Consider the following 15,874-nt stretch of genomic DNA (forward strand, 5'->3'; position numbering starts at 1 on the left):
AATACTCATAAACGTGACTAAAAAATATAGGGTGGACAGCGATTGATAGACAATTTAATTCTTAATACAATCGCTGATTTACATTTTTTTAATTATCCTTACTTTTCAATACAGTTTGCGCCATGCGAAGCTACGTCAAAGAAAATGGCGTCATAAGCGATTAACATTTTTCGACAGAAACACGATTTATCATAATAAATTGTTCCTACTTTGAGCTGTTCTTCCATCAGAATCTTGGGCAAAGAATCCTTTCTTGGGTCTAATCGTCTTTTGGTCGAAAGCTGTCCTCTTGCCATGTAGAAATGCCCATTGCGTTCGGCATGAACTGGAACCGTGCCCAGAGATTCACAGTGTCTCAGAAATAAATGTCCCAAAATCGCACTAAACGGATATAATTGCTATTAAACGGTTTAAATTAACTACCTTATGATGTTTTTAACTCCTATAACGAGTAGAAACATGACCGGAGAAATATAACTGGCTACACTAATGCTAGGAAAAAGAGCAGGTCGGTGTCCACCGCGCCCCCGACGCATCTGGAAAAGAGTTCCTACCTACACGTGTTTTTGTTTTATAGTGGCTGTGATTGCGCAATCGACGCCATTCAAAGCGTCATCACGTAAAGGCATCCAGGGGAAGACGTAAGCAGTGTCTGTATGCTCATAGCGTTCACAGTGGCCTTTAAACTCACTCCAGATCAGGGGCCAAAATGTGTGAAATCTGACTCCATGTCAGGGAAATTGCTGTAGAATGAGTTCTGTTCCACTCAGAGACAAAATTTCAACGTCTATAGAAACTAGAGACTGTTTTCTATCCAATAATAATAATAATATGCATATTGTACGATCAAGAATTTAGTAGGAAGCCGTTTAAAAATTACACGATTTCCAGAAATAGTGACAACAGCACCCCCTAGCTTCAACAGGTTAAAAGTACCACAGCTGCCCACAAGGTTGCTGATGACCGAAGGCCTCCCGGCTGGCGTCAGTTTCTTAAGGCCCTGGCAATCCTCAACATTCCCCTCTCGGGTGTACCCAACCATAAGCTTTGTCAACAGATTCAAGCTTTAAAACAAAAGCCTTCAACGAGATACAGCACCCCTAAAGATGCCCCAACGACACCGCCCCCCTATGAAAACGATGATGCTAACTCATTTACTCCCATGAACGTCTCAGGACCTTGTCCTAATCCCGATCTCTCGGCGTGGTTAGACATTTGAAAATGACTTTTGAATGACTATGATTAAATTCAAGAAATGTTTTATTTGAAAAATAAGCAATTTAACATTTGTGGCATTCTCGAAACATATGACGTGAGCACACGCGTTGATTACGCGTTCTTAAAGGACACACATTTGAACACTTTTGATATTTTCTAACAAAACAAGATACAAGGTTATCATTGCTTCTTAAATCATCCTTATAAAGAGACGTAACATCTTCAAAAGGAACTCCCCGGGCTCTTTGGCACAGGTAAAATACACAGTGGTGACCGCATGTAGTGGAATGGTTATCTTGCACTTGTTTGATGCTGTAGTAGATCTTTGAACCGTTTAGGGTCAAAAAATCTTTAATAGATTTAGGGAAATGTGAAAAACCGGGGGGAAAGCCATAGGAATCAAAAAAAGTTGAGATTTTTCTTCCACCTTCCTGTTCTAATGTCATAGCTAGCCAATGTTCACCAGGCATGTGTTTAGGATGGGTATTGACAATAAACATTGCAGGCCTCTCAGGCCATATCTCAATAGGTAATTCATCACAAGCCATCACTCCACAAAATTGTTTTCCAATCAAGCGGCTCATGAGCCCTTCCAACTCTTGGGTATTCATGTCTTTGCTCAAAGGTCCTTAATAATAATCCACTAAGACCTGTCTACGGGCATTCACTTCCAAGATTGAATCAGAGCATGCGTAAACAATCATGCTAACTGTACAGGTTAATTTTAATCTTAAATCAACAGAATTTAAGAGCAACCGTTCTTGAAAGAAAATGTCAGAGTGTATAGGGCCTAGCAAATGAAACTCTCGAGATTCGGCGCAGTAGCGAGCGCGTGCCGCCAGTCCTTTGTTTGCACCGGTGGAAGGGTCTGTCGATTCCATAGCGGCTCCTGCAGTATCCTTGCTAAACAACCCGGCGCTAAATTGTGTTTTGAGAGTGTCTTCGGAGAAGTTTAGCAAACATTCCATGATGGCTCTATATGGGTATGTGGCGCTGCTTTGACTGATTAGGCGTTCACCCAAAGTCACATCCACTTGGGAGAAGATGGTGGCCAAGGGGTAATTAATGAGACTCACTTTGGCATCGCCTGCAATATTAGACCCATCTCTTTTGGTCACTTTTAGATGTAAATGCACCAAGGTGTTGTTGAGGTCCAGATAGTTGTCACCGTGGCCTGGTATGAAAAATTCGATAGGCCCGTTATCTGTAATAGCCGAGAGGGGGCCTATCTCCACATAACTGGACCTGTCTATTGAATGCTGCGTTAACGGTGCCGTGAAAAGATCGAGTTCTGTCTTTATAGCTTCAGAGGACATTCGGTGTAAAAGAGCCATGTCACTTATTCTTTTAGAAAATACTTCCTAGTATTCTTTTTGGTCCAGACCTCCTCACTTTACCACGTCTTTGACTTACTGAGGTTCTTTTAACAGTTAATCTCCGCTTTTTAGGTGCCGACCTGCGTCTTAAACCTGGGGGTCTCTTTTTTGGCCTTCGAGACAATATCATAAGCCCCGAGCCTTCTTGATGCTCCACATCTGGTGACGCCCTTCGGGTCATAGCATTTGCTACAACCTCACTTACTATATTTTTAGCCGCTGATTTTAACCTGTCTAGGATCAGCGTGGCGCTAGCGGCACACCCCCCCCCCCCCCACTGAAAAACCAGTGCCGCGAAATTCAAAAAAAATATTTTTTTTAAATATTTAACTTTCACACATTAATAACCTGTTAGGGATGGGGGCGCTGTTTAGACTATTTATGCTAATGTGGCTAATTTTTTAAACGGCTTCCCACAAAATCCTTGATCGTACAATATGCATATTATTATTATTATTGGATAGAAAACAGTCTATAGTTTCTATAGGAGTTGAAATTTTGTCTCTAAGTGGAACAGAGCCCATTCTACAGCAATTTCCCTGACATGGAGTCAGATTTGAGAAATGTTGGCCACTTTTCTGAAGTCAGTTAAAAGGGCACTGTCGTTGCTATGACTATACGGACACTTCTTACGTCTTCCCCTGGATGCCTTTACGTGATGACGATTCCAACGGGCTCGATTGCTCGTTCACAGGCCCTACAAATGAAAAAACCCTGAAGCTAGTCATTCTTTTGGAGCTGCGTAACGCGCGTGCTGGACACCGACCCGCTCCTGTTCCAAGCGTTAGTTTAGCCTGTTATATTTCTCCGGTCATCTTTTCACTCGTTATAGGAGTTACAAACATCATAAAGTAGTTAATTTAAAGCGTTTTATAGCAATTTATATCCGTTTAGTGCGATTTTGGGACATTTATTTTTGCAACGATGTGAAAAGTTGGGCACGCTTTTCAGTTCATCCCGAACGTAGTTGACATTTCCACATGGCAAGAGGACAGCTTTCCACCAAAAGACGATTTCTCCCAAGAAAGGATCCTTTGCCCAAGATACTGATGGAAGAACAGCTCAAGGTAGGACATTTTTATTATGATAAATCGTGTTTCTGTCGAAACATTTTAGTGGCTTAGGACGCCATGTTTTTTGACGTAGCTTCGCTTGGCGCAAACTGTATTGAAAAGTAAGGATAAATTAAAAAATGTAATAACGCAATTGTATTAAGAATTAAATTGTCTATCAATCCCTGTCCACCCTATATTTTTTAGTCACGTTTATGAGTATTTATGTATAAGAGTAGATCACTGTCTAAGTGGCGCAAGGACAAATTCTGACCAGCTGAGTTACATTTCACATTGTCTAACCATGATTTTGGTGGCTAAATATAAACATTTTCGATCAAACTGTATATGCATGTTGTAATGTGATGTTACAGGAGTGTCATCGGAAGAATTCTGAGAAGGTTAGTGAAAAAATTAATATCTTTTGGCGATGTTGACTTTTATCGCTCACTTTGGCTAGAATCAATGCTGGGCTGCTAATTGCTATGTGCTAAGCTAATATAACGATTTATTGTGTTTTCGCTGTAAGACACTTAGAAAATCTGAAATATTGTCTGTATTCACAGGATCTGTGTCTTTCGATTCGTGTATGCTGTGTATTTTTACGAAATGTTTGATGATTAGTAGTTAGGTAAACACGTTGCTCATTGTAATTATTCTAGTCCATTTGTGATGGTGGGTGCAATTGTAAACTATGCCATCTACCTGAAATATGCACTTTTTTCTAACAAAACCTATCCCATACCATAAATATGTTATCAGACTGTCATCTAATGAGTTTTTTTGTTGGTTAGGGGCTATAAATATCTTAGTTTAGCCGAATTGGTGATGGCTACTGGTGTTGGTGGACAAATAAAAGATGGTGGATTATGCTAATGTGTTTTTAGGTAATAGATGTACATCTTTACATATTGTGTCTTCCCTGTAAAACATTTTAAAAATCGGAAATGTTGACTGGATTCACAAGATCTGTGTCTTTCATTAGCTGTATTGGACTTTAATGTGTGAAAGTTAAATATTTTAAAAATATATTTTTTTTGAATTTCGCGGCACTGGTTTTTCAGTGGGGGGGGGGGGGGGTGTGCCGCTAGCGCCACGCTGATCCTAGACAGGTTAAAGTCCAATACAGCTAATGAAAGACACAGATCCTGTGAATACAGACAATATTTCAGATTTTCTAAGTGTCTTACAGCGAAAACACAATAAATCGTTATATTAGCTTAGCACATAGCAATTAGCAGCCCAGCATTGATTCTAGCCAAAGTGAGCGATAAAAGTCAACATCGCCAAAAGATATTAATTTTTTCACTAACCTTCTCAGAATTCTTCCGATGACACTCCTGTAACATCACATTACAACATGCATATACAGTTTGATCGAAAATGTTTATATTTAGCCACCAAAATCATGGTTAGACAATGTGAAATGTAGACAAGCTGGTAAAGAAAAAGTCCTTGCGCCACTTAGACAGTGATCTACTCTTATACATAAATACTCATAAACGTGACTAAAAAATATAGGGTGGACAGGGATTGATAGACAATTTAATTCTTAATACAATTGCGTTATTACATTTTTTAATTTATCCTTACTTTTCAATACAGTTTGCGCCAAGCGAAGCTACGTCAAAAAACATGGCGTCCTAAGCCACTAAAATGTTTCGACAGAAACACGATTTATCATAATAAAAATGTCCTACCTTGAGCTGTTCTTCCATCAGTATCTTGGGCAAAGGATCCTTTCTTGGGAGAAATCGTCTTTTGGTGGAAAGCTGTCCTCTTGCCATGTGGAAATGTCAACTACGTTCGGGATGAACTGAAAAGCGTGCCCAACTTTTCACATCGTTGCAAAAATAAATGTCCCAAAATCGCACTAAACGGATATAAATTGCTATAAAACGCTTTAAATTAACTACTTTGTGATGTTTGTAACTCCTATAACGAGTGAAAAGATGACCGGAGAAATATAACAGGCTAAACTAACGCTTGGAACAGGAGAGGGTCGGTGTCTTCCACGCGCGTTACGCAGCTCCCAAAGAATGACTAGCTTCAGAGTTTTTTCATTTGTAGGGCCTGTGAACGCGCAATCGAGCCCGTTGGAATCGTCATCACGTAAAGGCATCCAGGGGAAGACGTAAGAAGTGTCCGTATAGTCATAGCAACGACAGTGCCCTTTTAACTGACTTCAGAAAAGTGGCCAACATTTCTCAAATCTGACTCCATGTCAGGGAAATTGCTGTAGAATGGGCTCTGTTCCACTTAGAGACAAAATTTCAACTCCTATAGAAACTATAGACTGTTTTCCATCCAATAATAATAATAATATGCATATTGTACGATCAAGGATTTTGTGGGAAGCCGTTTAAAAAATTAGCCACATTAGCATAAATAGTCTAAACAGCGCCCCCATCCCCAACAGGTTAACTCCTATAACGAGTGAAAAGATGACCGGAGAAATATAACAGGCTAAACTAACGCTTGGAACAGGTGCGCGCCGGTGTCCTCTAGGCTCATGACGCAGCTCCCAAAGAATGACTAGCTTCAGGGTTTTTTCATTTGTAGGGCCTGTGAACGCGCAATCGACCCCGTTGGAATCGTCATCACGTAAAGGCATCCAGGGGAAGACGTAAGAAGTGTCCGTATAGTCATAGCAACGACAGTGCCCTTTTAACTGACTTCAGAAGAGTGGCCAACATTTCTCAAATCTGACTCCATGTCAGGGAAATTGCTGTAGAATGGGCTCTGTTCCACTTAGAGACAAAATTTCAACTCCTATAGAAACTATAGACTGTTTTCTATCCAATAATAATAATAATATGCATATTGTACGATCAAGGATTTTGTGGGAAGCCGTTTAAAAAATTAGCCAAATTAGCATAAATAGTCTAAACAGCGCCCCCATCCCCAACAGGTTAAATGTGGTTTGGCTATGCTGAAGCCTCTCTTCATAAACGGTAAAACCATCCTAAAGAGGTTACGAAATATACCCCCTATCCCCGCACCGTACATTGTCGGTGCTCCATGATATCCTGGTAGTCCATTACCAACTTGATCCACATAGTATGAAACATAACGGTTAGGGTCGAGCTGATGGTGCTCCATAACCCTTTTATTTGTATCATGTTTATAAATATAATACCAAATATTATATATGTAGAGAGATTTTGGTGGGTCTAAAGTGGAGTTTTACAATCGTTTTACCATAAGTAAATTCAATGTTTTCGTTCTGATCCGTTTTAAGCTCAACCAGAATGTTTTCAATATATTTCTTGCTGACGGGTACGTAGTGCGGCTTGTCATAATTGACAGTGACGATGTCCCGATCCTTTCCATCTATATGAACTGTTCGCAGGAGGGGCACACATGTGTCTCCAACCCTTTGATAGGTTATGATGTCGGTATACACAAATATGTTGTAAAATCCTGCATGGATATCCGCAGGGAATGGGAATAATTTATCTTTCACATACGTCCATTTATTGGGACCCATCCCCAACATGTAGGATAAATTACCGCTGGTCTTTATACCACCGTTAGCAGGCCCTGAGATTTGGATCCTTTTATGGATAGGGTTGTAGAATAGGAATATTTCCATCTTGTTCAGGGTTAGGTGTTCATTCAACTCTGAGACGATCCTGTTGACGGTTCTATAGAAACCTTTTTTAAGCTTAATAAGTTTCGCAGGTTCCGATAACTTTTTGAAATAAAAATCACGGTCCTTATCTTTGATATTATACCAACTATGGGGGTATGTAATCTCGCTGAGACCTACTTCCCAAGCCTCTGATAACTCTATAGGCTTTGGAAAATTGGTTGTATAATTCTATTATATTGTATAATATAATTAGTTATCCTGACTGAGGGTTTAAGTTAACACCTGTTCCATCCACCACATCGTGCTCCAATACCCAACTGTTGAACTTTTGGGGCCAGTTTTTCCAGCGGACTAGCAACCATTTTTTACCCTTTTCTCTCTTCTGATCTAGAATCTCCTCCACGTGAAAGACTTTGTCTTTACCCAACTGGACCTTCTGTAATTCCTTCTCATAAAAAGATCCCTCTATAAGCTCCCCGTCATAATCTTTTAACTTGTAGACAGGGGGTATGCGTGGCAGACATTCTGTAACGGTAAACAACTCATCGCTGTAACCTTGCTCATATTTTTTGTCGAAAACACCCCTCAACTTAGATATACGCACCAAGTCACCCACATTGAATTTAAAGTTAATTTTTTTCTTACGGCGAAGGGGGAACAAACCATACAGATTTTTAAAGACTTGAATAGAGTTTTCAGAAGACACCTCAGAGGGCTTCATACGTATACTCTTATGGTAGCTGTTGTTGTACCCCTTTACTAAATCCTGAACGATATCGATATATCTGTGTGTGTTGTGAGCTGTAAAATATCTCCACATCCGCTCCTTCAACGTTCTATTAAAGCGCTCCACAACCGAAGCTTTCAAATCCGAGCCTGTAGCAAAATGTATTATATTATGCTTCTTCATTAGCTTCTGAAATGTCTTATTAAATTTTTTTTTTCATCCATCAGTCTGCACTTTCTTGGGTGCACCTCCTGCCTTCAAGATCGAGTCACAGGCCCGGGTTACCTCGGCCCGCTCTTATTTTTTAACACCCTTACAAAGGCTACTTTAGAGAAAATATCTATAACCGTTAGCATGTAGCGATTTCCATCATTTTTATCTGCCAGGGCCTGCATGTCACATAGATCCGCCTGAAATTGGGATAAGGGATGCGTAGAAAAAACTCTATTTCTTGGAAATTGTTTTCTTACAGGTTTATGGAGAGTAAAAGCATCCTGCTCTGATAACCACTCATTCACTTTAGCATCGCTTAACAGGCTACCTGTTTCTTCGGCTATAGCTCTCTGTAAACGCTCTTTACCACCATAAGACCCGGGGTTAGCGGGATTATAATAAATGTTTTTCGACAGCTGCTCAGCCATCCTTCTTGCCTCTCTGAGGGACAATAACGTTAATGAGCCACTTTCAAATAACGACAACATTTCAGTTTGTGAATTTTAATTTTTTAACACCTTGTATTACGTATACAACCAATTCAGGATTTGTTGCAAGATACAAGTCCCAGTTTTCTCAACAATCACAGCATGCAACACCCTGTATATATGGCTTAGATTTACAGGTTTGTGTCGCTGAATTTTTAAAACACACACGTCGGATATACAAGTATATAAACAGCAAATATGATACACGTTCACATTAAATGGTTAGCCAAAGTTATTTCTAGTTCTTCAGAATCATCAACAATTCTTGATACCATATGTGTCCATTGCATACTCTCCCCCGTATGTCGTACATGATTCATGTTTTGTTCCATTTTCAGCAAACGCTCTACATTAGCCCAGGTATTGTGTGTAGTGTAGAACGATACATTGTTCACTTTATTTTCAATAATCTGATGCATAACATTTGTAAGGTCTCTCAAAAGAAAAAATGTATTTATTCGCTCCAACATCGTAGCCACATAGTTACCCATAGCTTTACGTCTAAATAACAAAATGTCACTCGGTCTCTTGGGATTTATTGAGCCAGAAAAGCATCACATCAGCCACCACAGCTTCCCGGTATTTGTTGTCGTCCACCAGGGTGTGTCGGATTTCTTTGAGTTTCTCGTGGATGAAGATGGCCTCCTTCAGTTCATGTAGGAAGGCTTCGGTTACCCCGTAAACTCTAGGGATAGACGGCACAAGACCCATAGACTCCAGGGCGATGACCAACGCTGGTATAAAACGGCAGGACCACAGTCTTTTCACCAACTCCTCAAAATGATTGAAAAAGTAGTATCTAGGAGGGTCGTAGAGGCAAGGATGACGACGCTGGTTGTGATGATTGATCTCACAGACGATGCATTTTTCTCGTATATATTCGCCAATCACCACGTCTAAAAGTGTAGCTACAGAGGCCTTGATTGTGTCCACAAAAATAGTACTGGCCACCCCATCAAACACATCCTCAGGTTGTGTAAATGTAGGGGGTGTCTCGGGTCTTGCCAGGGGGGAGTAGAGTGTAGGGCTTCGTGGCATTGAGTCCTTAGTGTCGGGCCCCCATGACGTAGCGGAGTCCTCGTAGATGGTCTGGATATCCATGGTGTAAGATGAAGTGAAGAACTGTCTGCTTTTTTCTTTTTATTGTAGAACCAGGCCTTTGGGTATCTGGGCGTGGTTAAAGCATCCGCTTACTTAGTTTTCTTCTGACACTGTATCTTCTTGAGGCTCTTTTGAATCGTAATCTTTACGATTCGTATATATTATGCACTTCTTTAAATGAACAAGGCTCTGCCGCTGTTGGCTCTGTACAAAGAGAGCATCCAACGCCTTCAACATGTTCAATTCCAGTACATCCCAAATTTTAAAAGGAATAAGCAGACGCAGTCTGGAATCACCAGTCAGGCCACCCTCCATAATGTTTTGGTTTCGGATTTTCTCGGTGCCGATATAGAACTCCACGCAGCCGCACGGACGTCCATTCTGTCTTTGTATTTTCACCCTGTGAAATATTCGTCCTGAGGAGTCAGGGGTCCCTTCCCAACGGGTCTCGTGGCCCGTGAACACACTATACCCCTTGGTGATAAGGCCCAGTTCAGGACACACAACCTTGCGAAAAAACGATCAGTCTTCAACACCATAGTCCAAGCCTACAGTCTGGTCTGTATATTCTTCTCCTTCAGCTACCGTATAGAGGGTCACTCTACAGGCCAGGTAATCAAACCGATACCCCCACAGCTGGCCATTAGACATCAACACTTGATCTTTCAGCGCATTTGCTGGCGGTATTTGGGTTCTATACACATTTAAAAAACATTTTTTTTGGAGCATCATATATTGCGGGTTGATACTGGGCCCTTGCTCTATGGGCAACCCTAGGGCCTGCTTCAGATGTTACAGTCATCACTGCTTTGTCACCGATCCCAAATTCCATGGTTATTCTTAAGATCTTGTACAGTCTTAAACAGGGATTGTTCCGTGGCTTTATAAGGCTGTTGCAAACCCCCCTGACATTAGTGTTTCCTAGACAACAACCCCGGAGGGCTATAAAATAGGCCTTACTCTTTGAAATGTTCAGCACACACACCCCCACCCACCCCAGCCCCCAACAGGACACATGACATCAAACAGCATGACAAATTCAAAAACAGCATAAAACGCTTTTACACACTCTAAGCCCTGAGAACAAACCAAAAGTGGGGTCAGGACAGGAAACCCTGGGCTTGCACACGTCAGCAGAACATAGGGTCATCAATCATTTTTTTTGACAGCAGGACTTAGGGTCATCAATCAATATTTTGACACGTGACATCTACTTTAATCTCTCTAGCAATGCATAACTTTTTTTTCCAACTTTTTCAAATCATAGTGCCACACCTCATGTAGCCTAGCCAATAGGCCTATATGTTTTGATAAGGTTTGTGTAGCCTGGCGAAAGTCAACCCAGCACAGGACAAAACATTATTTGGGGTTGTTTGTACTGTCGAAGCTTATATATAAAATAGGATCATGTAGAAGGGAAATCACCACAAGAGGAAGTCACCATGATGTCATATTCAGTCTAAATCACAATCAAGTGAAATACATCTGTTGGTAAAGTGCATAAAAACAATCTGAGAAGTGGCTCTGCTTTAAACACACTGTCCACGTGATACCCTAACCCCACATGGAACAGTAGATTCTCACCCATACAGCAGCTTTAAATAATGTAATGATTAACTCCACAACGTGTCTCTGGGAGCACTGGTATTCAGCTAGCAAGAAGCTAACATCCCCATGTCAATCCAAAGTAACGTTGGACCCATGATGGATTTCAGTAGCCCTCCAGTGTAATTGCTTACTCTTACACGCTGCGCATGTACAATCCCATAACTGCTTGCACACCTTATTTATGAATCTCTTAAAGGGACAGTGCCATCTAGTGGATATAAATGAATACAACTATGCCATTTAACCACCTGGCTACATTTGTATTACAACTAAAGTGGCCAAATAACCTCTTTACAATGAGTGTAGAGCCTAACTGGCATGCACATGCAGCGCATGAGTTTCACGTTTGGGGAAGATCATTTTCACCCCAAAAATATAATTTTATAACAAAAGCATTAAATGCATAATCATACTATGGGGTTGGCTGAGTCCTATTGGGTGGACTGAGTCCTAGTGCGTTAGCTGAGAACTACTGCGTAGGCTGACTAGTACTGCGTGGGCTGTGTCCTAGCACGTGAGCTGAGTACTACTGCTTGGGCTTTGTCCTAAAGCAGGCCGGCAGCCTGGGATAACAGGACACTATCATTCATCACACCTTGTCACTCTTTTGCAGTAAAATCTCATAACCCAAGGAGTTCTCTGCAGCTACCACCACAACATCTATTTTCTGTGATTTATGTTCCATTTCTGCGGTACAGTTGATAACCATGACTATGAATGCTAAGAAACCAACCTTACTGAAACACGTGTTATTCCTATCACTCTCTATTGGCCTCGGCATACTCACAGGGAGCCTCTCAGGATCCCTCGAAACTGGACCCATCTTCCTCTACTACTCTCTTCACTGCCTATGAAGATACCTTCATAGAAAATGACTCAAGTAAAAGTGAAAGTCACCTAGTAAAATATTACATGAGTAATCTTAATGTATTCGGTTTTAAATATACTGAAGTATCAAAATGAAATGTAATTGATAAAATATACTTAAGTAGCAAAAGTAGAAATCATTTCAAATTCATTATATTAAGCAAACCAGATCAGATGGTACCATTTTCGTGTTTTTTTATTTGATTACGGATAGCCAGTGTCACACTCCAACACTCAGACATAATTTACAAATGAAGCATTTGTGTCTAGTGAGTGTGCCAGATCAAAGGCAGTAGGGATGACCAGGGATGTTCTCTTGATAAGTGTGTGAATCAGACAATTTTTCTGTCCTGCCAATCATTCAAAATCTAACGAGTACTTTTGGGTGTCAGGGAAAATGTATGGAGTAAAAAGTACATTATTTTCTTTAGGAATGTAGTGAAGTGAAAGATGTCGAATATATTAATAGTAAAGTAAAGATACCCCCAAAAATGACTTGAGTAGAACCTGCACATAGTTTTACTTTAGTTCTTTAAACCACTGGATAATGGCCGACATGGGAACTCTCATTGGGTTAATGAGGCAACTAGTCACACCTGTGACAGGTCCTTTAAAAGGAGAGGTGGAAGAAGTAGACCATAACTCACAGACAACAGAGAGACAACCAGTGAATCCCTTGGAAGAGTGCAGAAGGTGAGATTGTGACATTATTTAACAGACTAGCTGCCCCTTTAAATGGCACCTTAATCTTATGTGTCCCCGGTCAAATGTAATGCACTATATAGGTCCCCATTTTGTGGAGTGACACCCCCCCCCCCCCCCCCCCTAAAATTAAGAGCATAGACTAACAGTTACCTTTGCAGTAAATGGGTAGTCTCTGACTAGATCTAGGATGATTCCCTATGTAGTGCACTGTTGGCCTTTGTCAAAGGTGGTTCACTACAAACGGAATGAGGAGCCATTTGGAAAGGATCCATATTCCTGTGTGCCAGGCTTATCTATCGTATGTGGTTGAAGAGATGTTACCGGAGTTTTGGCAATAGCTTAGTAGTGCCGTGTTGCCCGTACTCGGTTCTTGGGGTCCTCTGGACTGGGTGTAGGAAATGCTGCCTCAGCCGTTGTTTAAGTTTTGTACTTAACACAGGGTTTCCATAACCTCTCCTCTAGTACCAACAGCCATTCCAGATTTAAAATGCTCTCTCTCTCTCTCAGGAGACTATCACAATGGCAATATTGACCATCATTCTGCTTGTCAGCACAGCTTTTGCTCTGGGAGGTGAGAGTTACATACTTCACACTTACTCACCAACATTTTAATAAAACATTAGTGGGTGTTGCTCTGTCCTATTCACACACGTAGGTATTAATGTTTCTTTTCATAACCCGTTGTCCCTTGGACACCCTCTGAGAGGGCAACCATTATCAACTGTGACACTGGAGAATTTAAGGTTTTGTTTTGCTCAAGGGCACAGACAGATATTTCAACTTGTCATCTCAGGGATAAAAACTAGCAACCTTTCAGTTACTGGCCCAACTCTCTAACTGCTAGTCTACCTGCCACTCCTCTAGTTCCAGAGATGTATATTGGTGTCTAGATGCTGGCCTGAGGTATTCTGATATGAACTGTTTGATCATTCAACTGGATGTATGATTGGATTGTCTAGCAACTATCAGGAAATAACACTGATACAATTTACCCCCACTTTCAGTCTTTGTTTCATCAGCTGTTATACAAAAGACAGAAATGGAATTTTGCCTGCATAGGGCTTTTAAAAAAGTAGCACAATTTCAGTATTTAGCTAGTTAGTACGTAGGTTACTTCTGAAGTGGAACCCTAATCCGTATAAACTACTTCTGACTAGGGGGAGTAGGGACGCAAACCAAGATTCTGGGATGTATGTCCAGCAATGTATATTATGTCCATACATTTTGTCCACATTACAATGTTTGTTACCTGTGTCCAGATGCTACGATACGACCCAAGACCCCATGTGAGCGTGCTAGAGATGCCGCGACACATGGCCCAATTGGAGCCTACATCCCAACGTGTGACGCCGCAGGACAATACACCCCTAAGCAATGTTGGGGCTCTGCAGGTGAACACGGACGCACATACACACTAAATTCTCCAATTCAGTTGAATGTGACACTTCAATGTGTTAGTGTAATATGTCTATTGTTTATGGAACATGTCTATTTCTGGTAGGTTACTGTTGGTGTGTGACCAGTACCGGACAGAAGATCCAGGGTACTGAGACTCCACCAGGCACTGCTCCAATCAACTGCTAGCAACTGTTCCACCAAGGTGTATATACATACTCATTCACTAAATGTTACTACTTTGCAGCTGATTCTGGATGTTAATGTTATGTCTGTAATTGTAGGTGAAAGGTGTTGGAATGAAGATGTTGGAAAGAAGACGTTGAAATGATTGACAGTTGTCTTTACTGTACTACAGGAACTGATTCACATCCCATATAAACAGATTAAATGGTTGAATTACTTACTTTATTGTTGGTGTGATAAATTGTTCAGGATATCTGAACCAATCCATTTCTGGGAAATAGAGGAAGTAGGACTGTTATGGTGACTGTATTACCACTACATTGGCGGTTACAGGACAATAAGGCAATGAAATACCACGTGACCATGGAGTAATTGGGCTTCTCCAAGCTCTGATGCTGGTGATGGTCATTAGTAGTCTACCACACTTGTTAACTGCCTGGTACTCAGCACTCTATTGTCCCTCTAATCACTCTGACATCATTGCAAATGTAATTTGAAAATCTAAATCACTTCATGAGTTCATGTTGGCCAACATTTCTATAAGCTATGCAATTGGGTGAGAACAGACTGATGGCTTCTATTAAAAAGAGGAGGATCCCATCTGCTTCTACAGGCTAAAAATACTATATCAACAGTACCAGGCAAGTTTTAACACACCTACTTATTCCAGGGTTTTCAGTTATAATATTTTCTACATTGTGGAATAGTCAATTATGGAATCATATCTTAAACAAATCAAACTATATTGAGATTCTTCAAAGTAGCCACCCTTTGCCTTTACAGCTTTGTACACTCCTAGCATTCTCTCAACCAGATTCGTGAGGTGGTCACCTGGAATGCATTTCAATTAACTCAACATTTATTTGACACATGCTAATTTTAGTGTGTAGCAATGCTAGTTCCGACAGTGTAGTATTATCTATCAATTCCCCAACTACCTAATACACATATCTAAAGGTGTGAATATGTACTATAAGTATATGGGAGCAAGGGTGTAAAATACACGTGATAAAAGTAATGTAAACAGAGGCATTGTTTAAAGTGGCCAGTGTTTGGGTCTCAATGTAGGCAGCAGCCTCTGAGTTAGTGATTGCTGTTGAGCAGTCTGATGGCCTTGCAATAGAAGCTGTTTTTCAGTCTCTCGGTCCAAGCTTTGATGCACCTATACTGACCTTGCCTTCTGGATGGTAGCTGTGTGAACAGGCAGTGGCTCGGGTGGTTGATGTCCTTGATCTTTTTGGCCTTCCTGTGACATCGGGTGCTGTAGGTGTCATGGAGGATAGGTAGTTTGCCCCCGGTGATGCGTTGTGCAGACCGCATCACCCTGTGGATAGCCTTGCGGT

The 15,874-nt window shown here is 41.0% G+C and overlaps 1 protein-coding gene and 1 pseudogene across 1 annotated transcript; both read left to right on the top strand.

Annotated features, from left to right (window-relative positions):
• LOC129835387 (O-phosphoseryl-tRNA(Sec) selenium transferase-like) overlaps positions 1-7,683 on the top strand; it is a 30,877-nt pseudogene extending 23,194 nt beyond the window's left edge.
• Positions 7,684-12,919: 5,236 nt separating this feature from the next.
• Positions 12,920-14,751, top strand: LOC129835795 (equistatin-like). The gene is made up of 5 exons (XM_055901573.1): positions 12,920-12,938; positions 13,458-13,521; positions 14,210-14,341; positions 14,452-14,550; positions 14,630-14,751. Exons 2-4 carry the CDS (start codon positions 13,470-13,472, stop codon positions 14,532-14,534), a joined length of 267 nt encoding a protein of 88 aa, XP_055757548.1. The 5' UTR covers positions 12,920-12,938; positions 13,458-13,469; the 3' UTR covers positions 14,535-14,550; positions 14,630-14,751.
• Positions 14,752-15,874: the final 1,123 nt, after the last annotated feature.

This window comes from Salvelinus fontinalis, chromosome 36, assembly GCF_029448725.1.
Source record: "Salvelinus fontinalis isolate EN_2023a chromosome 36, ASM2944872v1, whole genome shotgun sequence".
NCBI lineage: Eukaryota > Metazoa > Chordata > Actinopteri > Salmoniformes > Salmonidae > Salvelinus > Salvelinus fontinalis.

What these genes read in the sequence shown, in the direction of transcription:
- LOC129835795 (XM_055901573.1), top strand. Translation starts at nt 13,470, where the DNA reads ATGGCAATATTGACCATCATTCTGCTTGTCAGCACAGCTTTTGCTCTG. An exon ending in CACAGCTTTTGCTCTGGGAG is followed by an intron (nt 13,522 to 14,209) that starts GTGAGAGTTACA and finishes ACCTGTGTCCAG; the next exon opens with ATGCTACGATACGACCCAAG. An exon ending in GCAATGTTGGGGCTCTGCAG is followed by an intron (nt 14,342 to 14,451) that starts GTGAACACGGAC and finishes TATTTCTGGTAG; the next exon opens with GTTACTGTTGGTGTGTGACC.